The sequence below is a fragment of the Azolla caroliniana genome, unplaced genomic scaffold (genome assembly GCF_043228905.1).
Source record: "Azolla caroliniana isolate FFs.n. ecotype wild unplaced genomic scaffold, voAzoCaro1.0.p SCAF_16, whole genome shotgun sequence".
NCBI lineage: Eukaryota > Viridiplantae > Streptophyta > Polypodiopsida > Salviniales > Salviniaceae > Azolla > Azolla caroliniana.
The window spans coordinates 12,096,468-12,120,837 of NW_028230451.1; the positions used below are offsets into that span (position 1 = coordinate 12,096,468).

General features: G+C 38.2%; 2 protein-coding genes and 1 long non-coding RNA gene across 8 annotated transcripts; 1 reads left to right on the forward strand and 2 right to left on the reverse strand.

Moving 5' to 3' along the window:
• Positions 1-1,921: 1,921 nt before the first annotated feature.
• On the reverse strand, positions 1,922-13,495 carry POLH (Y-family DNA polymerase H). 5 transcript variants are annotated; one of them, XM_087331943.1, is made up of 12 exons: positions 13,380-13,495; positions 11,839-11,959; positions 9,222-9,333; positions 8,979-9,128; positions 8,515-8,679; positions 8,264-8,367; positions 8,070-8,189; positions 7,658-7,781; positions 6,638-6,751; positions 3,552-3,767; positions 3,345-3,483; positions 1,922-3,101 (listed from the first exon to the last, which is right to left on the reverse strand). In XM_087331943.1, the coding sequence occupies exons 1-12, from the start codon at positions 13,438-13,440 to the stop codon at positions 2,266-2,268; spliced, it is 2,262 nt and encodes a 753-aa protein (XP_087188069.1). In that variant the 5' UTR covers positions 13,441-13,495; the 3' UTR covers positions 1,922-2,265. The 5 variants fall into 5 exon arrangements, with proteins under 5 accessions (XP_087188069.1, XP_087188074.1, XP_087188073.1 ...); XM_087331948.1 differs by having other exon boundaries at positions 3,339-3,483; positions 13,380-13,492; XM_087331947.1 differs by having other exon boundaries at positions 3,339-3,483; positions 11,874-11,959; positions 13,380-13,401.
• On the forward strand, positions 3,739-4,927 carry LOC147853985 (uncharacterized). Its single transcript, XR_015531154.1, has 2 exons — positions 3,739-3,879; positions 4,059-4,927. It is a non-coding gene; the product is annotated as an uncharacterized LOC147853985 (long non-coding RNA).
• Positions 13,496-15,970: 2,475 nt separating the features above from the next.
• Positions 15,971-24,072, reverse strand: LOC147853986 (bifunctional 3-dehydroquinate dehydratase/shikimate dehydrogenase, chloroplastic-like). 2 transcript variants are annotated; one of them, XM_087332038.1, is made up of 10 exons: positions 23,807-24,072; positions 22,793-22,898; positions 22,480-22,698; positions 21,895-22,241; positions 21,751-21,814; positions 20,170-20,272; positions 19,853-20,002; positions 16,770-16,918; positions 16,517-16,679; positions 15,971-16,406 (listed from the first exon to the last, which is right to left on the reverse strand). In XM_087332038.1, exons 1-10 carry the CDS (start codon positions 24,010-24,012, stop codon positions 16,366-16,368), a joined length of 1,548 nt encoding a protein of 515 aa, XP_087188164.1. In that variant the 5' UTR covers positions 24,013-24,072; the 3' UTR covers positions 15,971-16,365. The 2 variants fall into 2 exon arrangements, with proteins under 2 accessions (XP_087188164.1, XP_087188165.1); XM_087332039.1 differs by having other exon boundaries at positions 19,853-19,993; positions 23,807-24,071.
• Between the last annotated feature and the right edge of the window lie 298 nt (positions 24,073-24,370).

The following is a 24,370-nucleotide window of genomic DNA, read 5'->3' on the forward strand; positions in this document are numbered from 1 at the left end:
GTGAGGGACTTTTTTGAACCTTAAGCATGTATTCAACACCCCTTTCCATGGCCATGATCTCAATGGGAAGTGATCCCGTCTCAAGGAGGAGGATGTATGGCATTTGTTTCCTAACTTGTAGAAACTTTGTAAGAAAATGTTTTCGGATATTTTCAAACTCTTTCCAAGTAGATTTAGAGATGTTACCACCCCATACTTCCATCCCATAGAGAAGCGCTAGCGCTGCCAAAGTGTCAAAAAGCTATTTCTTGAGGACCCTACACTTAATATCTCCACGATTGCATGTGTTCTCAAATGCATAATATGCTTGCTTTCCCGCCTCTAAACGGTGTGTAACACATTCATTCCATCTACGATTTGAAGGAACTTCAAGGCCAAGATATTTGAAGCTTTCCACACATTCAAGTTGCTCATTATTATACATAATGCATGGCTTATCTCTTTTTTGGCTCTTCACAAGCATAGTCTTTGTTTTAGAGCTATAACACTTAAATTCGTATGCATGCAAAAATTTTCCAATGCCTTCATAAGCTTTTGCGCATCTCCTAAAGTATTTGCCAAAAACACTACATCATCCGCATATAGCAAAAGCATAATGACAACATTCCCAATTGCAACTTCTTCAACGCCTTCTCCCTTTACAAACTTGGCAACCATTTCTTCCAATTTATCAATGCATAGACCAAATGGAGTTGGTGAGAGTGGGCATCCTTGCTTCACACCAATAGTGCTATCCAGAAAATTTGAAAGTTTATCGTTCATACACATACAATATATAACCTTCTCATAGGAGATTGCAAGGATATATTCACTTAGCACCTTGAGTTCTTCCATGAGAGAGAGAGAGAGAGAACTCAACACCTACGCACGGAGGAGGAAGCCGCAACCATGCAAGGAGGAGAAGGCACTACAACAAAGAGCACATGCAGCAAAAGAATGTTATGTGCAAGTAGGGAACAGAGAACTTTGAAGAGCACACATCAATAGAGGAACACACACACGTGCGCAATTAAGCGACGCACGCAACCACGCAACACAATTATTTCCAGTATTTCAAAAATGTGGAGTTTATTTTTTGGAAAAAAAATAATAATAATTTGGAGTTTACAAGTATATTTATACATATATGATACATTTTAGGGTTAACTTAACCCTTTTAGGGGGGAGGGTGTAAAGGAGAAGAAGCACGAAAATTCAAGTTTATGTTAGGTGCAAGCTTTGGTCTAAGACATAATTGAAAGTACATGTCAAGAGATACAACACAAATAAAGAAATAAAGATAGCTAAGAAATACATAAACGATAAGATTATAGATTCAAACCTAACTAGGTTTGATGAAAGAAATATGTAAAGTTAGAATGCAAAAGTGATAGCAATGAAGTGGATATAGAAAGCATTATTTCATGTTTGATAATAGACATGGGTTGAAAGGGTTTATGACAACAAAAGGCGATGTGGCCATAAGTTGATACCAACTTTAATGAAACTCACAATCTTCTCCATATATTCTTTTGAATTTGTCCTCTCGTCATCTTCACATTAAAACCTATCAAACTTCTCAAAATACCCATGGGCCATCTCCATCACACTTCCACCGAATATCCCTCTCTCAAACACATGTTAGAGGACCCTCTTCAATGAGGGTTCTAGAGCTCTCTTTCTAAATATATGGGTGCATTTCCTAGAGTGTGGTGGCACACATTTTCCACACAATGCTTAGTGACCTTAATAGTCAAGAAAATGTTTTTAAGTAGATAACTATATTCCTAAATGATTGAATAAAAATAATAACACAACATAAGATTTAACCCTTGCAAATGCAGATTTTTTACACAACTCATGCCCATCATGCCCATGAGCTTGACTTTACACCCAAAAAATTGTCTCTTTTTGAGCATGGCTTTACACCTACAATTTAACAGTTATGAAGAAACGAACAATCTGTCCATATTCCAAGGAAAAGCTTTTTAATCATTGGCAAGCTATTTCAAAATTCATATCATACATTCAAATCCTCTTCTTATTCGAGTGCCATGCAAGTTCTCTGTTAGGTGACATTTGCATGCATTTATACAGACTAAACGTAGCGCCCACCCGAGGTAAGTTGATGTATGGTATCAAAGTGTTAGGCAAAGTGTCATATACCTAAAATCCGTAGGTACTTTAATGGACTTGCGTGAATGTCTGTAAACTTTTCCAAACCATAACGGATAAGCTTTTCTCGAGTGGCAATTAGGTCAAATGATTAAGAATGTAGTACAAATGCTAGGATTTGTTGTGTGCATGTGACAATGGACCTCTGAAAAAATCGGTAATGGTTGATTTCTTTGCCAGACGAGGTCGTTTCAATCCCAAGGCAATACACAGCTCTTGCTGAATCTCTTCAGGGAGCTCAGAGAGCACCCTTGCATCTATCCCCCCTTTCCTGTAGCTCCACAACATCTCATTGAAGGGATCTGAGCTGATACCTGAAGAAATGGTTTCCTGAGTATTCCACAAATCTTTGAGCCTTGAGAATCCCATCATCTCTTTCTGTTGTCGTAAATGAGATCTTTTTGCCTTTGGAAAAGATGAGTTTTCCCTTTCCACATTTTCTGCTCCAGGGAAATGATGTGTCTTTTTCTGTTGAGCATCATAAATATCATTATGAATACCTGAGGTACAAATATCTCCCATCGAATGGTGTATGGGAGATACATGACAATTTTTCTTCTCGTTTGATGTATCCATTTCATCAGATAACCTTCGAATCGATTGGGACTCTCTCTGCCTAGCATTTCCAGAGAGGTTGTCTACTCCAGAATCAGCTTCATTTTTGTTTTCTTCTACAACGAGTTCACGTTCATCAATATGAGAGACTTCTGGTGATGAACGCTGGACAATGGTAGGAAATTGTATTTTGTTAGTTGGATCCATTTTGTCTGTGACTGAAATGTTTGTTGGACTAGGTGGAAGCTGGAGTTCATGGTGTCTAGCATTTGAAAAATCGTAGGTAGCAGAAGTCTGGTCTCTTATTGTTTCAACAATATCATCAGTGGACATTTTTTCTTTCATATTCCTAATTTGTCCATCACTCTGTTCCCTCTGACATGTATCGATGCCTGCATACAATGAAAAATATGTGAAAAGATAATTTACTACCCTATTATATAACAGAAGAAGAGAGCCAAGAGACTCTTATCATAGAATCAGAACTATCTTCATCACTAGACAAGATATCATATAGTTCAACAGTAGCTCCAGTTGAGGATTTTGTCAAGTTTGTCCTTATATTGTGCTGGAAATTTTGAGCGATGTTTTTAATTCATCTAAGTCAGGATCATTAGCAGGTTGCAAACCTTTACCCCTGGTTTCATAATCAGGAGCAGGGATTCCACAATGCTGCACGAAACTGAACAAATTCGAAGATGGTGGAGAAGAGGGATCCGAGTAACTTAATGGTGAAACAGCAGAGGAGAAAAAGCGTGTTATAGGATTCATAACCTATCAAAATTAAACACAGTTTTAATATCTGAAGCATACTTCAGACAACTGGATTCAATATAACTTACAGATGGTGCTGCCGAAATGTTAGATGCTCCAATAAATAATGCAGTGATGACCCAAGCACCAGACATATTGCTACTTATTTCTTGGGTGAAGGCGGTGGAAGGCACCACATATGCATTCAATGCACGTTCAAAAAGCTTGAACGCATCTTCAGCCAATTTCTCCTTCCCATAGCGCAATACGCATGATCTTGAAGGAAATTTCCTATCAGAGTTTACCTTAATCACCAAAAAAATAAGATATCCTGACTCTCCATGGTTTCATACTATTATACATGCACACAAGCACTGCAATATACACATGTGATAATATTATTGATTTCTTGTTATGGTAAGTACCGCATCAAGGATTGATCTTTGTTGCTGAATTCTGTTGCTCTATGAGCACTATCCTAGAATGTTCTCATTCCCACATGCTTGAAAAAGATGTATACTACAAGAAATCTGACTATGAGAACAAATGTATCTGTCCACAGTAGATCCTGATGTAATTTTGGATGTGACATGTAGTAAATGGGACAGAAAATATTGCTTTCCTGCTGAATGTGTTGCTCATACCTCCTCTTCAATGACATTGCAAATATGCTAGGACTATCAGCGTCTCTAAGTTGCTAAACTTTCTCAAGCTGCCTCCATAAAATCACATATTATGACAGATGGAGTATGAGGACGCCCTTTAGGGCAAGAAGACCACATCTAAGAGACTCTGGTGAGGCACCTCAGATTATACGGTATCTCCCCAAAAGAAAGTTCCAGAAAATAAACCCTATGACAGTATATGAGAAGCAGTAGCATGGGGATTCTCTTTAGGTATCACACATTTGTTATTATTTCATCTTCGCAACGATTAACTCTTGAGCCGTATGGCACTGGTGATGTGAGTATGATAGTATGACGTGGAAGACAAATCAAGGTCAGCAATTCACCGATCATCACAATTTCCCATGACCTAAAACAAGCTAGGAGAGAACTTTGAAGGGAGTAATGCCTCCATGAAGTAAAGGGTTGTCAAGCTGAATTCCCCTAACTAGCCTACCTCTATATCTATTGCCGAAGTCAACAAGATCTAGTAGCCACAGAACCTCGGAAACCATGGGTGGACATTACATGGGTCCCCATCCCTTCGTAAGTCAACCTGGCATACAAGGGATCAAGGACACATGGATAGGGTGTTGGCCATCCAGTAGGTGGTGTGTACACAGATTGTTGGTTGATTGACCAATTTATATGACTTTAAAGCCAAACAGCCAGAGGCGACCTGCCAAACAACTATAAATATCCGCCAATGTAATAGAGGATATATAATTTTGTATAGGGCACTATCTTGTATAAATTATCAACTGTAATACACTAAACAAAGCAGATTTTCTGTTCGGTTCTATTCTGCTGTACCATTTTTCTTCTTTGTCTAATTTAGTGTGTAGAGTTTCAAGTGGCAAATTGCCATTTGTGATCTAAACAATTGGATGTAATGTGTAAATACACTCAGTGTGGATCTTCATAGGTGATAAGGTAATATGTCTGATACACTTGTAGTTGGTTCCCCTACCACATAGGACTTGGAGTAATCCAACTCAACGTATGTTGAGACCATCAAGGAAGGCTGAGATAAGAGGCCTGAGTTGTCTACCAAATCAGACATCGTTCAGGAGGAAAAACCCCTGCACATTCAATTCCACTATCAACAAACCCCTCCCTTTTCACTCACATGGGATTAATGGATTTCACAAACTGCATCTTTGACAATATGATGGCTTATTGTTGTATTAATCGGGATTACTCATAAAATAAAGCTTTTGGCAAGGCCTACCTCAAACATACAACTTCCGTGTTAAGCATTAGCTGGCTTTACCAAATATGCTAACTCATCATGTCCAGGAGGCAAAAGTCGTGGCTTCATGCCAACCATTTGCATTCGTCCTTGGTAAGACCCATGGTGGTAGACTGGTTGCTAATATGGTCATATCGATGATGCAGCACTCTGAATCAGTGCTGGTCACTGGCACGAGATCAGTGGCTAAGATCAGAAGGATGGTCGCCTCCAGGAAGGCCTTCATTGCCTTCCATGCATTGCTTCCCTGACTCAAGTCAGGAAAGGTAATCAGCCACCGCATGTTGGATGCTGGGCATGTGTAAGATGGCAAATTCGAACCCTTGGAGAATGAGCATCCAATGGTAGTGCTTACCTACAAGCACTGCTTTGGAAGAGGTAAAGAAGGACAAAGGGGTTGTCGTGAAACATGAATTTCAGGCCCAACAAGTGGTGACCGAGCTTGATCGCACAAAAAAACATGCCAAGCACTTCTCACTCAGTAGCGGTGCTCTTTTCTACTTACGAGACACCAGCTTGCATAGAATACCAACCAGTACTGCTTTGGCTTGTCCAGCTGCATGAATATGCTGCCGATGGTGAGGTACAGGTCATAGACAAAGACATGGAACTTTCAATTCCAATCAGGGAGTTGTACACCCAGGGCATGTGATGGGAGGATTTTGAGGGCTTAGAAGCCTGTTCTTCCATGTTGGGCTATGAGAATGGGTTCAATGAACCATAGCATGTAGGAGTGTCAAGACATTCATGAGGTACCAGAGCATCTGGCTATGCCAGTGTATTTGCCCCAGGAAGCAAGCAAAGATCGAGCAATTGTGGGTTCTGGGCATTGACAATGGCCTTGGCTTTTCTTGGTCGAGGACTATACCAAACATTGGGTAAGGTGTTGCAAATGTTCCTGCATCCTATCATGAACCATGACATCATCGAGGAAGACTTGCATAAACAGAAGGATAAAGGGCTTGAAGATTTCATCTATAATCCATTGAAAGGGTAGCTGGTGATGTGGGTATGATAGCCTGGGGTGGAAGTAATCTCAATATCAGCAATTCACTGATCGTTACAATTTGCTTTGAGCTGGAACAAGTTAGAACAGAGAGCTTGGAGGGAATAATGCCTCTATATAGGAAAGAATTGTTAGATTGGGTTTCCCCCATTAACGTCAACAAGATCTAGTAAGTGTTTATCAGCATGCAAACAATGACAACTGTATCTGTACATAAATCCCGTTGCTGAATCAAAACAGATGTTTGCTTACATGATTTATCCCTGCATGCAGTGACAAAAGGTGGGCAATGCGATGATTCTGCTGGTAATCTAGATCCAGTCGTTCCTGCAACTCTGCTGCTAGCTCTTGTATCCACTGCTGCACCTGTACAGACACATAGCCCACCTTTGAGATGAATAACTACTCAAAAACATGTACATACAAAAGAAGAAAGAAATATATGTTAATGTCTTTTAAGAGGACAAAATGGCCTATAAGACCAAAGAAAAAATTAAAATGCTGTCTCGTCTTTGAGAACAGCAAAACCAAAATAAGTGTAACTACATAAAAAAAGTAAATAGAAATAAAAGTGACTAACAGATCCTGTGATGTATACATATGAGGTTCCCACGTCAAATAGATTGTAATTTTTTTCTTCGAAAAATCCCTAGCATATGTCCATGAAAAAGGGAGAGATCTCCGAAGCAAGGGAAGTCTTACTGGAAGCAATGACAAGAAAAAAATCATCAATGACATTTACTCTTATCAATCAGCAGTTGATAGCAGGGGAAAAGTGAATACCCTTAAATGCCTCATTACGCAAGAAGTTTGAATTTCTATTCTATGTTCTATGGTCTGATAATACCACAAAATGTTACAAATTTCCACCATTATCTCCTCTCTTGTCATACTTGTTCTAATTCTTTTCCGTTTAAAGAAACAAGGCTCACATTGCCTGCAAGGAAATCCATCAGAATCAGCAAACAGCTCAACCCCCTGCCCCTTTCTATTCTTAGCCTTAAACCTAGTTTAGACTCTACTAGTTGATAAAAAATTGCACACTTATGCGGTGCAACCTAATTAGACTAGATAAATCTAACCTTTTACTTCTCCGAAGCTAAGCTATACATTTAGGCATGTCGCATACATCCAAGGTACCCCTGTTCTCTTCATTAGCTTCTATTGATAATTTTGCAGATGAGATTTCTAGATAAAAAAGGCATATTACAACAGGTCAAAAACTCTAGATGATATGTTAAATGACCTGTAAAATGGGAAAGCATAACTTACATCTTCTACGCTCTTCAATGCTTTTGGACCAGGGAATGTTTTGCCACAACTGTGACTTTTCGGTAGGGTTCGAGCTTTCACTTCATCACCACTCATACCTCTGGCTACATTCCATAACCAAGTGCTGCACAACACCACAATTTATTAGACATCTGGACTGTCGTATTCTAAATCAGCATGCAATTATGTAAAACGGTTCGTGACACAAAACGCAAATATAGATGGTGAAATCTATTTAGAGATTTCTCATATTGCATTTAGACTTTATTTCCCTGCTTGCAACATCAGATCATTATGCACTTATTTAAATTCATGATGGAAACTCTCAACTATTGTAAATTGCTACAAACAGTATTTAAGATGTGATACATGATCCACAGGTCAGAAGAATGTTGGATGGAAAATATATTACCCACTGTTAAGACCATAAAGATCTTGTAGCCTTGATTTGGAGAATCGCAACAGATCTCCGACAAATGAAACTTGTAAATCAGATTTCAAGGAATCTCCGAGCTTTCCACCTAATTGTTTCCTGCAGTAAGAATACACATTGCACTAAAATTCCAACATGTAGTTTAGTTACTTACAAATCATATGTACAAATACATCTTCTTGATTGGCAATGTTGCAAGTAATTTGGGTACTGCTGTTGAAGGCACGATGGTTTGTTGTGCAGGTTTATGCATTCCACTGGCAAGCTTGGCAATCATCTAAAAACAACAGATAAAGCACACAATTATGACAAAGTATTTTACCTAGAATAAAAATGCATGAAGATTGTCATGAGGCTAACGGGATTTAATGGATGAATATACTTTTCAGTATAAAATTCATAATAATATGGAAAATTGAACTACCTTGTTGTGAGCAATCCCTGCTGAGCATGTAAAACCTGTTTCAGCCAAAACAGCCATTCGAAGCTCAGCTATCACAACAGCTCCACATGCCAGCAAGTGATCTTTAATGTCTGCATTATCACTCAACAGCCATTTTTTGACGATATCTCTATGCTCCTCAGAACCCTTGCAAAAACAGGGATAGTCCTTAGATCAAATGTAATGGTTAACAGGAAATAAATACATAACAAAAGAATAAGCAGATGCTTAACACAAGAAAGAAAGGCCACGGTGTAGGTGTTTCATCCCCCAACAACTAAGAACACTATTATGCTCGACAATGTCTGCATATAGACTACAGGAGTTACTAGATTTTAGAAAGTGGTTTATGTAATGCATTCTGGATATACTTAACATTGTTATCCTGTAATTCATTCACAGAATATAGGTTCAATGAAACTCATTGAACTAACCAAGATGCATACCTCGGAGTATCCAAGTATATAGGACTTAAGAACTTCTTCTGAGAATGGTTCCTTTAATTGCAACATTGATGCTTCCTCTGTGATGTCCAAATAGACCTCGTCAATTGACGCTCTTTCACATGTTCCTTTCCGAGAAAGGATAGATACAACCTTCAAAACAGACTGATGTTTTTTAAAACTAGAAACATCCCACACATAAAAGATATGAATGGTCCAGATTTAATATTTAACCATGGCCAGCACCTCTGAGCCTGCTTCTCGATATTGTGTAAGATCCGCTTTTCCATGAGCTACGGGGACTTGAATCAGCTCTATTTCTGGGCAGAACTTCTTTGCATCATCTCCTCGCATGTTCCTTTCAGTGAAAAAGAGAATGAGTTTAAACACAAAAAGATGTAAATAGTCAGGAAACATGCTTAAACATTTTCTTCACAGATAAAATCATTAATACACATCAAATGTTGTATATATAAATATGGCAATGTGCATAAATAGCAATATATTATTGAACAGGAAGTGAATGAACGCTAAATAGAGATAGATCCATCAGGCTCCCAGTGTGGATAGCTTTGTTTCCCCACAATGATCATTCGATGGATATGATTAAAATCTAGATCATCACAGATATAGACAAATGCTTGAGAATCTGATTGACCTATAGAGAGCATCTTCTAAAGTGATCCTCACAGATATTAGGATCCTGTAAAGTGGCCAACAGAAGGATGTATCTATTTTCATGCAATGTATATGCATATTGACATTAAACACAACTAAGCATATGGTAGTGAAGAATTTACATATATATCTAAGAACTTAAGATCCTAAATTTAGACAGACTGAAACATTTTTCTTCAAAAAGTTTCCAAAATGGGCTGCTCCGAGATGAAGATATATCCAAAACGAGGGAAGCACCTTCACTGCTAGGTGATAATGACCTTTATTTTTGGGTGATAAGGATGGTGAGCCCACAATCCAAATGGCAGTGGCCTACGTGCACGATAACCAGTATTATTTGATATTTGTAACCTCTTTCAAGTGTCTTGGTCAAGAATCAACTTACACAGTCCTTGAATGACTTGTAGCATGAGAAAGAGTGATGTGGCTAAAGAAAGTTGTAATTGTCCTTTGTTGATGGCTTGTGGTTGTATTCTTGCTCTTCAATAACTTCCATCTATATCTCTTGACCTCTAGTAATAATTTGCTGATCTGTTGCCAAGACAATAGGTGTACTAGAGAGAGTGAAATATGCTGTCTCAAATAGAAGGGATAGGGATCCCATCAAGTAATCAATTGTCCTTGCACCTCCCATGGGGTTCCAAAATGTCAAAGCATCTGATCTTGACCATTGTGACAAACCATAGTATATGTTAGAGATTATTTCTAATGCAAGCATTAGAGAAGGAAATATAAGATAGACAAGAAAAAGAGAGAAGGAAGGGTGCTGGTCCACCCAACCACCCCTGTACGAAGGGATCAAGACATCACTTTTGGCCAACTTCCTTTACCAAGAATTCTCCTCACATTGTCTTGCTTGTGTCAAACAAACTTGTTTGGTCATCCCTACTATTTGCATTGAAGTCCCATAACAATATAGTATCTCTCATACTAGTGTATCTTATGATATCAAATAACTCTCTACACGAGTAGAGAAGTGGAAAGTAGCAAATTGCAGCATATAACTCTCTACAATCCCCCCTTGAATTCATATGCACATAATGTGCATCTAAATCCTTATGCACAACACATACTCTATCGTGAAGCTCTTCTTTGTATAGCACCACTCCACTGGAGTCTCTAGTGCTTCCTAGGATGCATACTTGGGGACGGCATGCCGACTCTATCTAAACCCAATAACTTGAGGAGTTTATTGCTAGTGCCTTGATGGGTCTCTTTGTACACAACATCTGTTTTCATGAAGGTATTTTCAAAATACCAGGTATCTATCCTTGAAGAGCCATTGCAATTCCATATAGTCATGCATAAAGTCTCATAGGGCATAATTTTTCATGCAACTCTCTTCTCTGTAATAATGACCCTGCCATCTCTATAGGCAGCCCATTTTCCATAATTTCTTGCGGCAATCACTTGCAGCATGTTTTCTCTGCAGTGTGCCACTTGAGATGATGTGAGAACTTCGTCTAAATGAACTTTGTCACTCTTGGGTGTCCTTATCTTGGATTGAAAAGCTCCTTGTCCATATCTGTGAGTCAGATGATTAAAGCCTTAGGTCTAGAATCATCTCTACTCATATTCTATCCTGAAACAATGGGTATATTATATGCCCCAATCCATATTCTGAGATTTCGAACTTCTTCTGGGCTTCATTTTTCAGCCCATCCAACAACTTGTAAGTTGAGGGTTTTGGTCAGTGAGCTTGCACCTTGAGTTCCTTAAAAATGTAGACGAATCTACTTGAAGAAGGCTGATGTAAACATCAAGAAAATCGACAATGTGCAGGCTCATATATGGAACGTATGAATATGTTAGTGGGAGCTAGCGGAAAGTTTCTAGCAATAAGCTACATATGGAACCCAGTGTACAGCTCATGATACAGTTGACACTAATTTATCCTCCATAGAAAGAATTTCAACGATCTTGACTCTAGAACCATCAATCTATCTCATTACAAAACTTGTCACTTGATTGCAAAAGTGATAATGTTTAGACCTAACTCAAATACGTGTCTTGTCAATTGAGTGCAAAAGTGGGCAGTGTAATCAGGAGGAATACCATAACCGTTGTTATATCCAAAAACTATTATCAAGAATTTAGTGAATATTCTTGTTTCTAACTCATCTCTCACAAAGAAAACTCCAATACAAACAGATCAAAACTGAAGAAGCTGATAAAGATTTTGAACCGTGTTACTCCATAATGGCGAGCTTCATAACCCACAGCTATCAGGCCCCCACCCTTCCATGGGTTATACTGAACCACTCCAGTAGGCTTGCCTTGGAGCTCAGGACGTTTTCTTTGCTCCACTGTAAAACAGGGAAAATATACATGCAATGAATATGCAGTCGATTCTCATAATAAATATTGATAATGATGGTGTGTTGGTGTTGGTTGCATGCAAAATAGATATCCCATGAAAAAAGACTTTTGACTTTCAACATTGCATGTTAACTACGCCGTTTACTTAATGATTTGATGCTATCAATAGAAAAATATGTTCGAGGCTATGTTCATTTTAAATGCATCTTGATTGAGATTATTGAATTCGTCAAATGTGTCATGTCTGTAACTTTTTATTTTACTACAAATGCCCATTTGAAATGAAATTGCTTTTTGTATGCCCATTAGACATGAGCCCTAGTTTCAAATAAGATTTGTGATACAATCATGGAAGGAGAAAAGAATGAGAAGATGCACCCTGCAATAAACAGGAATATCACTAGGTGGTGTTAATTAAGCTCTTCTTGTATGACAATTACTTAATAATTACTTACTTTATTTATTGCTTTTATTCGAGTTTATGTGTTACAAGATCCCTCAGAACTCTTTCAACATGCCCGAATTTAAGGAATTCCTGCATAATCCTTCAGCTTTTCTTCCTTGTGTGATGTGAATGTTTGTAGCATGGGTAAACTAAGCACTGAGTGCAAAATCAACATAGACACCATCTACTATATGCCAAGTTGAATTGTAAAAGAGCAAACAATCCTAAATGTCTATGTACAAGAGGCTTGAGAGAATGAACGACTTTTTAATCATGGTTCAAAGAGACCAAAAATGTTTTAATTCTCTGGCTTGGCTGGCTACACACTCTATTGTTTCAGTCACATAGAGCTCTCTTCCCTTCACTTTTGTGCATATGAATCAGATCTTTGGATATGTCATAGCATCAGGCACAAACATACAGCCTCTGGTTTTTATATGAGCTTCATACAGGAAAAATACAGAGTTTATTTTCCTACAAAACATCAAAAACATGCTACAGTTTCGTGGCCCCTACTTCTTTGCAATGAAGTCACCTGTGTTCTTCTTGATTAATTTCCCTATTTCTTTACAACAAAATAGCCAGCGAAATCTTACAAGTCTGTGCATCATTTTTTAATCAAATTCTCTCCTTTCCAACGCATAATGGCAAATCAACTTTTATAAACTTGTACATCATTTCTCACTCCATTTCCCTACTTCTTTGCAGAACATAGCCAGTGAAATCTTACAATCCTGTGCATCATTTTCGGATCAATTCCCGTCTCTTTACAGCACATTGTGAGTGAATTCCTGCTATGTGCATTTTGATCAAAATATTTGTTACTTCTTTAGAATACACAGAATCAGGAAAACAGAAGAGTCTCTGCAGCATATTTCTAGCGATGGAAACCTCGAGAAATTGACGATGTGTGCGGATGGATGCGGAGGTTCGCTGTATGATTGGATGAGCTTAGATTGTACCTTGGACATAAAAGCAATCGAGATCAACGTGAGCGATGACTCTCTGTCGCGGCACAGGCATCTCTCTGTCGCGGTCGCTGTCACTGTCACTGTCACTGTCACTGTGTCTGATTCTCCTTCACGACCATTCTCTCTCGGTTTCAAATTCTACAGTAGGAGATGTGGTTGGTGTTCTTCAAAATTCAAATGTGGTGGTGTGGGAACATTTTTTTCAGTTGTCAGAGTAGTAATAAGTTATAACTTTAGAGTTATAGACAATGTGGAACACTTTGTTTGTCAATAACATCCCTTTCACATTCTATGACATGGTCGGCGGTCGCGATTGTTTGCTCCGTCCCATGATCCATCCCATCATCTGATGATTTGGGCCTAATGTTTCTTTCGGTGCCAAGGACATGTTTTTCCAAAACTACGCTTTTTGGCGACATTCATATATGATGCAGTGTTATTGTTTTCAATTCTTGGCACGTGGAGTGGTTTATGTAAAGACCTTAAGAATAGTTCTCTCGAGGATCACATGTATCCATAATGGAGATAAGTACACGGTGTGTGTTTTGTATGTATGTGTGAAAGAAGAGACTGTGTGTTGCAGACAACATACAATGTATGCCAAAGACAATGTATATTAGAATAATTGCAAGTGATCATATAATGATAAAGAACCAGCTATATAATCAAGTAAAAATCATCGGGAATCAACACTATATCAAGTAGAAATCAACATAAGATAGAAGAATTGGTGCTTGACTTATATAGAACATAAATGTAAGTACACATAGAAGTCATGATCTATCTACTAATGAATGGGAAAGTGTGGGATATCTAAAATATCCACTTCACTAATGCAAAGGAACCTCCCATTCATTAAGACAACGGTTGCATTGAGTACCCCAAGTGAGTTTGTGTTCACACACAATGTGTGGTTTTGAGTTTGACATTTGAACCATTTATATTTTTCTATAAGTAAGATGCTTTACATTTGAACCATCTATCTATATCCCCTTTTTTATGCTTCTAAGCATTCGGTTTTTTATAGCCTTTGTAGGGCCTATTACGGTACTTGGTTCCCTTTATTCGTTTTAGATGGTGCTTGGCTCTCTCTACTCTTTTCACACCTTGTCCCACATGTCCCATTGGGTAACACACGAATGATAATGCAAGTTTCCTTCTTTCCATATCTATAATTCGGTTATTGGGGCATAAATGGCTGTATACCAAAATGTGAGATCATGCACATCTATTCAAGTCCATGCATAGACACTCAACATGTAAGCAGAAAAATACAAATTAGGCAATGCATGCAAAAACATATTTAATTTGATTGTCATTTGTCATGAACAATGCTGGAATATAGATGTTCTCTTACATTTCTTTTTCCTTAGTTAAATAACTTTTACTCTCTTGTATGAAACTATCTTATCGTCCAACTTTTAGTGTAAAATTCCAAAATGTTGACATTGATCAATCATCATCAAGCAAATGTATCTTTCCCAGATTCTTTCCTAGCAAGCATCATCAACTTGAGATAATAAGATTCTTCTTAGACAAACAACCAACAACAATCTGGAAGCGATGTTTTATGATACCATCATAAATTGTCAGTGAAATATTATAGCCGTTTATGATGTGGATGTTATATAAAATGATCAATTATCAATTAATGACCATTATCCTTCTCCTTGCACAGATGAAATGAGTTCGTGATCAACAATGTTGTTCATTGAGAGGAGAGAACACCACCAAAGTATGTGACACTGATCAGTTCAATTTCTTGGAAATCAGAGCTTGTCTTTGTTGCATAAAACCAGAAATATTTTCTCCCTTTGTTGGAAGTAGTCACAAAAGGTAACAAAGCCATCATCAACCCTTGGCAAGGCATTACAAATAGGTGTTCCTCATTGACCAATGAATAGAGGTAAATGTTTGTCTTTTAGGCAGCCAAAATCATGGAGCATGGAGACCATCACACCATTAATACCATGTTTCTTGACATAGAGCACCATTACCCTCTTTGTTCAACATCGGACAACAAAACCCTAAAACATGGAGGCCATAGCAAATGGATGGATGGGAACCATTGGATTAAAGATGGGCATAATGAAAGTAGAATAGAGATAAAATGGATTTAGACCATGGTATTGAACTGTGGGCATTTAGGAGGTGATCAGAATTGACACCACTAGAAACATTCCAAAATAATAAATCAAAAGTGATGGTGAGGCAAATGATCATATTGAGCGAATAGATGAATGCATATGATTTCAAGCCTTGGGGGCTTTGATGGAGCTGAACAATGAGTTAATCCACAAGCTTCACTTAAAGGGCATGCCAATGTCAACCATTATTCTCCAAAAGTGAGAAATGAGATTATCTGAAATGTAAATTGAATTCAAGATTGATTTCACTTACGAGTCAGCCAAGATCTAGATGGCACTAACGAAACACAATCCTGAAATAAACTTAAGGGGGAAAGAGGGCCTTATAATACGTTAGCAATACATTATGGAACCCAAAAGCATGTCAAGCCTATAAAATCCAAAGCATCTCAAAATAGCTCCATTCATGGTCTTAAAGTGAAAATAAAGAACATGTAAATTTACAACACTTGCCAATATATTAACAGTACATGTAAAGCATGACAGCATTTCAAGAGTTGAGATCATGTTGAAGAACCTAATGTTGAATTCACAAAGAAACCACTGTCTGTAAATCACACAAAACCACATGCACAACTTGTTGAACGAGTAGATCAGCTTTGAACGGCTGAATGATTCTTGTAAACAACCCTATCTCTAAAAGGGAGGTCAGCCAATGTCAAATTCGACTAGTGTATGTGCTGCTCCAACTTATTTAATGTGAATAAATAATGGCAGAAGGACCTACTGTCTCAATCAAAGCAGAAGTTTCGTTGTCAAGTATGAAGATTCTCATTGAAAACTTGCCCAATGTTCTTTGGTACAAAATTAGTGAATAGAAATTCCCAGTTTCAAGTGTTAGTCATCATTTCTCTCATTAGCCGCTCAGGAGCTGCCCACATTTTGTATAAAACAAAATTTGATCAGTATTAAGCATAGCAATGAGTTTCAATAACCGTACATATGGAACTTTAAGAAAATGACTTAAAGCATAAAACTTACGAGGATGTTCAGTGAAAAGGGAAAATTGTTGCATTGCCTGCCGAATGAACATTTCAAGACCACTCACAACAGTAGCTCCAGCTTCTTCAGCTTCTTTCAACAGTCTCGTGACTCTTGGTGTGTACACGGCATCAAATACAAGGCTATAAGCACTTAAAGCATCCTGCAAAATGCATGTAGCCTTCCCTTAGAAGTGGATGTAAAAGAAAAAGAAAACAATCTCGTTTTAGATAGTCGGCGTTTTGATAAAAACCTTTGGAATAGGTGTGTCTGCAATATTGGGATGCATACCAACCGATGTAGTATTTGCTAACACCATTTCTGTGGTTGGTCGGAAGGTACTGAGTTGCTCTAAGGACAAGGCTTCTGCACCTACAGCCTCTGCAAGCTCTTTTGCTCTCTCTGAATTTACAGAACAAAATAAGACCCAAAAAAGAGAATCATGCCCAGGATCAATGTTTGATGCAAAAGATTTCCAAACATTATGTGTTTACAGAAAGCCCAAAACCTCAAAGTGATTGTAAAAATAGAACAATTGTGCATATGTATTGCAATGATATATACAGATTATTTCTTTTACCAAATGGATGAGAAAAACATATGTGATGCGTCTAAATCTCTAACATATAGCAGTGGCAGATGTAGAACAAGGCATATTTTTAACATATAGCAGTGGAGATGTAGAACGAGGCATATTTCTAACATATAAAAGTGGTCAATGTAGATTTAGGATATGCCACTTGAGCACAACCCAAAGATGGGAGACTAGAGCATCTGGGGCAAACTCAGCTATGTAAAACTGATATTAAGAGGCAGTATTCCAACATGCTCATGCATGGAATGAAATGGAGAAAATACAAATGAAATTTTATGACACCATTTAGGCATGGTTAAGAGCATAAGTTACAATGGTGACAAGTAAGCTCTTTGTGGGCTGGATTGTTAGCTGGTTTTGATGAAGATTTATTGTTATTTGGAGAGGCATTCCATTTGCCTTGGACTTTAACATGAAGAAGAGTCTCTCTACTGCAGCTGTATCTTGTAACATCCCTACAAAGTTATTCAAAGAGGGGGTAGTGGGAAGATGGGAAATAGTGTTACAAAATGTCTCAAAAGATTCTGGGCGTGTTGTCATCAAATTCAGTGGCCTCGCTTCCTAAGGAAACAAACTTCTTTTTGAGAGAGACAAAATGTGCAATCTGATCCATAATATTAGGGCCATCAAAAACTTGAAGATCCGCTAGTTAGTTCTCCAACACAATAATTTGGGCCTTATTAGCTCTATAATACCTTTGTTGGACTGTATCCCACATTCTCTTGCTGTCTCAACATCTTTGCCAAGAAATTGACGAGCAACTTGAAGATTCAGATTGAAGAGCATGAAAGCATGAGTGCGACCATCATCGTCTTGCCAAGATTCAATTGCATTCTGTGTGGGTGTTGAAGATGAAACAATAGAGGCCGCTTCCAGATTGGACCCTGTTTCTTTTACAATATTCCACAAACGATGCTATTGTAGCAAGGTCATCATGTGCAGTTCCCAATTTAGATGGTTGGCTCCATCTAGAATAGAATCATTGGGAAGTTGTGGAATGGTGGAAGAGATAATACTGGCATTGGAAGCCATAAATACCTCCTCTAAAGATATAAACTGTTTGTCTTAAATAGGTTCACAAGGGCTGCCTACTTCATAAATGATAGTTCCAGTGGGAAAATATATGGCTGTTTGGAGACTGTTCTCCGAAAGGTGGGAGGGATGGAAATGGAAAAAATAGAAACAAATGGTTGGCTACTCAAATAAAATTGAGTTGAATAGGAGAAAGAAATATGAGTGGAGGTTATGGAGACCACACAGCTCTAATACCATGTAAGAAAATTGTTATGAACACTTGTAAGATGTCAAAGAAGGTAGTAATAGCTAACTATAAGCAAAAAGAAGAACTATATTTCTTCATGAGGCTCAAAGCCTTAAACTACAAAAAGGAGAGTGGGTTTTGTAACCCATGCTTTTATGAAAGGAGATAAAATATTCCCAGGTACATAATGAGTTAAAGTAGTAGATGAGTGGAGAAAGAAAGAAGAAAGAAAGGCCCCAAGCACCATTGGTCCTCATATTCCATTACCTTGAATAGTGGGTCAAAGCCTTCCTTAAAGAGGCAATAGTATCTCCCTCTTATTTCATAAAACACACTAGAGTCGGGTTCTTCAAATTCCACTCCCTGATGACACAATTGGCAAATTCTGTCTTCTAGAGGTATTCATGCATATCTGTTACCTCAATTTCAAACTAATAAATGAAGTTTGCAACTACTCTATCACACTGTGCAGCGAATAGGATAGATGTATGTCCATATAAGATGTCCTAATGATGAATCCACCCTTTGATGTGTGCAAAAAGTGTCTTATAGTGTCTTATAGTGGGCCCCCGAGTGATATTTTGGGGCTGATCCATGTTACCTTTCTTTCCAAGTTTAAATATCAGTTCAGATCACTCTATTCTTTTCCATTTTGGTCATGTTTAGATGAGGAGAATCCAAGCTATATTGGAGTTTGGAACAGGGGTAGTGCATTTACACTTTTTCCATGTGCATCAAACCATTGTTGCATTTCAGCATACCAACAATCAATGTCTCTATGTTCAGTAAGTTGTTTTGATGACATAAGTGCCAACCTTGAGTACCTTTACGGAGCTCTCAAAGCTGTTGGATACAAATCACTATTCGAAATAATGCCTTGATGATTATTGGGGCTGCTCACATCATTGCCCGGATTATATCATGGAGCATTGATGCTATGCTCCTTATCATGCAGGCAATCATTGAGACCAAATGTCTCTCTAAATCTTTCCATTTATTTGTCTTGTTAAGACTCAGTCCCCACATTTCTACTTGGTGAGAAAAAGAAAAATGCATTAAATATTGTAATGAAGTAGATGTAGGTTCTAAAAGTCAGTTGTAATTAATGCTGGAATAAAGTAAATCTAGAGAGAGAAAATGTGCAGAGAGATTGCAAAAGGGAGATATCAGTTCTGGGGTTGTCACCCTCCAAAAGAAAGTCTACCCAAAAATAGAACGAGAACTCGTGGAAGACCAGAATAGTGAAATTCAAGAACTAGCTTATTGTCAGCCTATCTAAGTCATCTAACCAAATTGGAGGTTTTATAACTAGTATTTACTACTTAGTCCTTAGTTACCGATGTACTTGGTAAGAAAACCTAAAAATTTGATATTTGTCTGACACATGTGTATGCAAATACAATGCCTTCTCTAAGAAAGAAAACCTTTGTGAAACCAATGCATCCACAAGAGTATGATTAAGAGAAAAATAGACACTTACCAAAACTCCTATTTGCGATAAAAACGTCAGCGCCTCTATGTTTTGCTCCATATGCAATGGCTTTGCCTGCTCCTCCAGCACCAATCACCACAAAAGTACGTCCAAAAAGTGGTGATGTTGGAGTGCTACTTGTATTTACTCCTGAAATGCCTAAGAAAATTAGTTGATTATCGTCGATTGTTAGCAAGCAATTATAGATAAACACCACCTAAATTTGGTGATTTCGCAGTGCTACTTGCTTGAGAAAATCAGCTGATTACAGTAAATTGTTAGCAAGCAAATCCAGACAAACACCACCTAAGATTATATAACCATACCCCGCAATCCATCTTCTATGGCAGTGATTGCTCCTTCACAATCAGTATTGTATCCAATAAGCTTTCCATTTCTTCTAACAATTGTATTAACAGCACCAATAGCCTGCCAAAAGACCAAATAAACTGCATATCAAATATATGCAACAACCTGCAGCTTTCGCACTGATATTATCGCTCATACAGATGCTAAACCGAGTTCATTCAATGTTTACTACATTCTACTCTTACATACTTTTCGTAGAAGTGCCCAGTAAGAGTGAAAGTCTATCCGTAAAGTTTAGGGTTCATAAACTTGTGTACATAGTAGACAAAATTGGTGGCTTACATATTCACAGGTCTCCTTGGTGTGTGTACATGTTTATATATGGATTTAGGGGTGAAGAGGGTATACCAAAACAACTTAAGCTTAAAACACAAAATTTACTCAGTTTTCAGGATAAATTTTGAGATTTTAAATGCAGGGCTCCTATGGATAGATGGTCACCCATTAATACCCATAAGGCAGATGGCCACCTTAACCAGGGAGCTCTTATAGCTGGTCACAGCAGTCTTGGCTGAGAATCAAGAGAATTCATGATGCCGTTTTCATTGAACGATAGCAGCTTAATGCCTTCCGAAATTTACACCATTAAGAACCACAAAAAGAGATGCTCAAATTGGCCTATCTGGATGTCTTGAGAGAAAGTTAGAAGGCAAATGAATATACTTAGAGGAATGCGGCCACATGCACGGAGCCTGAACATTTTTGTTAAGGGCTGTGGTTCATGGCAAACATTTTTTCTCCGCATTCAGGAAGCTATAACTGTACTAATTCAAGTGAGGATCACAATCTCCTCTAAGTGGGGGAGAAGAGAGAAGTAGAGAGGTAAAAGGTTGCTACCAGAAAATTCCAGTAAGTATAATTCTTTTAGGAACTTATAACCCAGGTTGACACAAAACAACTCTATCAATTCAGGACTGTTCACAATCTCATCTCTTATAACCCACCTTAACCAGGGAGCTCTTATAGCTGGTCACAGCAGTCTTGGCTGAGAATCAAGAGAATTCATGATGCCGTTTTCATTGAACGATAGCAGCTTAATGCCTTCCGAAATTTACACCATTAAGAACCACAAAAAGAGATGCTCAAATTGGCCTATCTGGATGTCTTGAGAGAAAGTTAGAAGGCAAATGAATATACTTAGAGGAATGCGGCCACATGCACGGAGCCTGAACATTTTTGTTAAGGGCTGTGGTTCATGGCAAACATTTTTTCTCCGCATTCAGGAAGCTATAACTGTACTAATTCAAGTGAGGATCACAATCTCCTCTAAGTGGGGGAGAAGAGAGAAGTAGAGAGGTAAAAGGTTGCTACCAGAAAATTCCAGTAAGTATAATTCTTTTAGGAACTTATAACCCAGGTTGACACAAAACAACTCTATCAATTCAGGACTGTTCACAATCTCATCTCAGTGGGGGATCAAGTATTGGTAATATAAAAAGAGAGGTGAATGGCTGCTAAAAGACAATGCCAATATCCATTAAGCATGACAAGTACACCACAATCAAGCATTGGTAGAATAGAAAGGATTATTCATCAACCTTGGCAAGTGGTTCGACTTCATCACAACACTCCAAAGCTGCTTCCTTGTGGGGGATCGTCACACTGATAACAGATAAGAGCAATACTAAAGAACTTGTAAAAAAGTGTCATCCTTTTTCCATCAATATAAGACATTTTATTACCTGAAACCTGTGAAATCTGTGCCATTGTACACAGTGAGAAACTCCTTTAAGTTATCGACAAGGAATGGAACATAAATACCATCATATCCAATACTCCTAAATGCCGCATTGTGGATAATTGGTCCTTTGCTGTGACTTACAGGCTTTCCAATAATGCCATAAATTTTTGTTTCTCTACTGACACCTTGTAATCCATAAATATTTCTCAAGTCTGCCAATGTAGGCTGCCCAGGAGCAGATTCCTTACCAGATGCAAGGGAACCAAATGTCAGGAATCCACCAAATTTCGGGCTCAAAAGCCGGCTTATGATACCCCCTTGACCCATTACCAAAGCAATTGTCGGAATCTGCAGCTCAATTTTGTAGCAGTTATACACATTTTCTTTAGGATATAACAAATCATAAAATAAATGTAAAAAAAATCACCTATCAACACCTATAATTCTATTGGAACTGCTTAAAATGTACGGTGACTATCCAACAATACTATGGTATCTCCATGCATTGACAATCACCATCCCAGAACTTATGTATAAGAATAAACTTTCAAATGATGAACGTGAAGTACAACACATACATACTTACTTGTGACCTTGACAATATGTTAAAGACGGGTGCAACATCTGTAATCTTGTTGGCAGTTGTTACAAATTTTACAACATCAGCCCCACAAGCTTGAATGCTCGCAACCAGTGAACCAAGCTCCTCCGGTGATGGGGTTGTTTCAAAATTATGGTTAGACACCACAATGTGGCAATCAGTTGACTTCTTACCTTGCAAGCTTTCCAAGAAGTTTGGAGCAATCTATGTACAGATGAAAGCATAGAAAAGAAGAAGCCGTTATATGTAATGTTGCTGCGAGTATAGTTATTATAATTGAAGTAACTGTAATGCAAACCTTAAACTCAACATCAACAAAATCAGCTCCAAGGTTGATTGCTAACCGAAGAGCATCTAAACGAGCAGATTCACTTCCCACATACTCCCCTCCTTCCCATGCTGGCCTACAATAACAAGTTTCTTGTATCGAAACATGAATCCACAAAGACAAATGCATTTATATTTTTCCATGTCACTGAGTACCTTTAAGTACCTTTAAGTGGTGGTCATTGCTCATTCTCAATGGCACAATAGTTTCTCATTATGTGTCAAAGGCTGTTGCAAGAAGTTCTAGCTTTCGATCAAGTTGTATCTAATATATAGTCTAATATTAGGAATTCATCCCATGTATGTAAATACTATGAATATTGTAGCAACATCACATGTTCAGGGTTGGTTTCAGATATATCTATCTCGATGACGGGTCATGTATGTCATGTTCATCTCATGCATGTACATACTACAATATCATAGAAATGTTCAAGGGCTGGTTAGATATATCCGTTTCAAGACTGGTCAAGTACGTCGTTTTGGCATTTTATGGACACTGATATTAAATTCCATTTCGATTTTTTCTCCCCCCAAAAAATATCTAGACTCTCCACCACTAAAAAAAGTATCATACATAGCATCCATATGTAGGAGGTGCTAGAAATAGCGCATAAAAATAACCCCTGGTTTTTGTCACATCAAAAGATTAATCCCTCTCTCTCTCTCTCTCTATTTGAAGTGACACATCTTCCAAGTGAATTATCTTCTTCATTTCTTTCTTTCTTCTCTCTACCTGAAGTCATACACATCTTCCATGTGAATTCACAGAGAGAGAGACACACACACACAGAAGGAGAGGGACTGAGATGATTTTATAATTGTCTTCTAAGGTCAAATCTGGGCCTACATGACCAAGAATAAAAACAGTTTCGTATAATGCATGTGAAAGTGAGTAGCTGCTATCGATGTTCAAGAACTTTAGTAATGAATGTCACAATAGAGAGAAAGAAAGCAAACAGAATTTAGCATTGCATAGATGTACCTGTAAGTGACGATAACAGGCAAGGGCCTTCCATGGAGGAGCAATGGGAGATCTCTAGATGGATGGAAGTTAGAGATGTGGTCTATCCTGAGCTCGACGATGTCCGCGCCCTGGGCAACAGCTAGGTGCATCTGCTCCACCATTTCATCCACCGTGTGGGCGACCAGTGGGGCACAGAGGTAGCAACCATTGGCAGGGAGAACCATTGTCGTTGAAGAATGGTAGGATCGGAGGAGTTGGAGGGTTTGGATGGATCAGGTAGCTTCTGCTGCTGCAGCGGCGCCTTCAGACACAGACTTTGTCGTAGTCGAAGAAGAAGCAGCAGAAGCAGTAGTAGCCATGGTTATGGTAAGTAAGAACGGAAGAAGAAGCAGAAGCAGGAGGAGGAGGAGGAACTTGGAAGTGATGTTACTACTACATATATTATTTCTACATACATTTTACATTACATACATACATATACGGTACATATGTATGTATTAATTACTTGTCCACGCATTTCATGCTTTCGCTTCCTCTCTACACACATATATGTACACACGCGCACACGTGGACCATCATCTA

Coding starts and splice junctions, on each gene's coding strand:
- POLH (XM_087331948.1), bottom strand. CDS start 13,440: ATGCCTGTGCCGCGACAGAGAGTCATCGCTCACGTTGATCTCGATTGC. Junction 8,680..8,978: donor ATATACTTGGATACTCCGAG/GTATGCATCTTG, acceptor TGTTTTTGCAAG/GGTTCTGAGGAGCATAGAGA. Junction 3,484..3,551: donor ACATTTCGGCAGCACCATCT/GTAAGTTATATT, acceptor TAATTTTGATAG/GTTATGAATCCTATAACACG.
- LOC147853986 (XM_087332038.1), bottom strand. CDS start 24,012: ATGGTTCTCCCTGCCAATGGTTGCTACCTCTGTGCCCCACTGGTCGCC. Junction 22,242..22,479: donor ACATATTGTCAAGGTCACAA/GTAAGTATGTAT, acceptor ATTGAGCTGCAG/ATTCCGACAATTGCTTTGGT. Junction 21,815..21,894: donor ACAGATTTCACAGGTTTCAG/GTAATAAAATGT, acceptor ATCTGTTATCAG/TGTGACGATCCCCCACAAGG.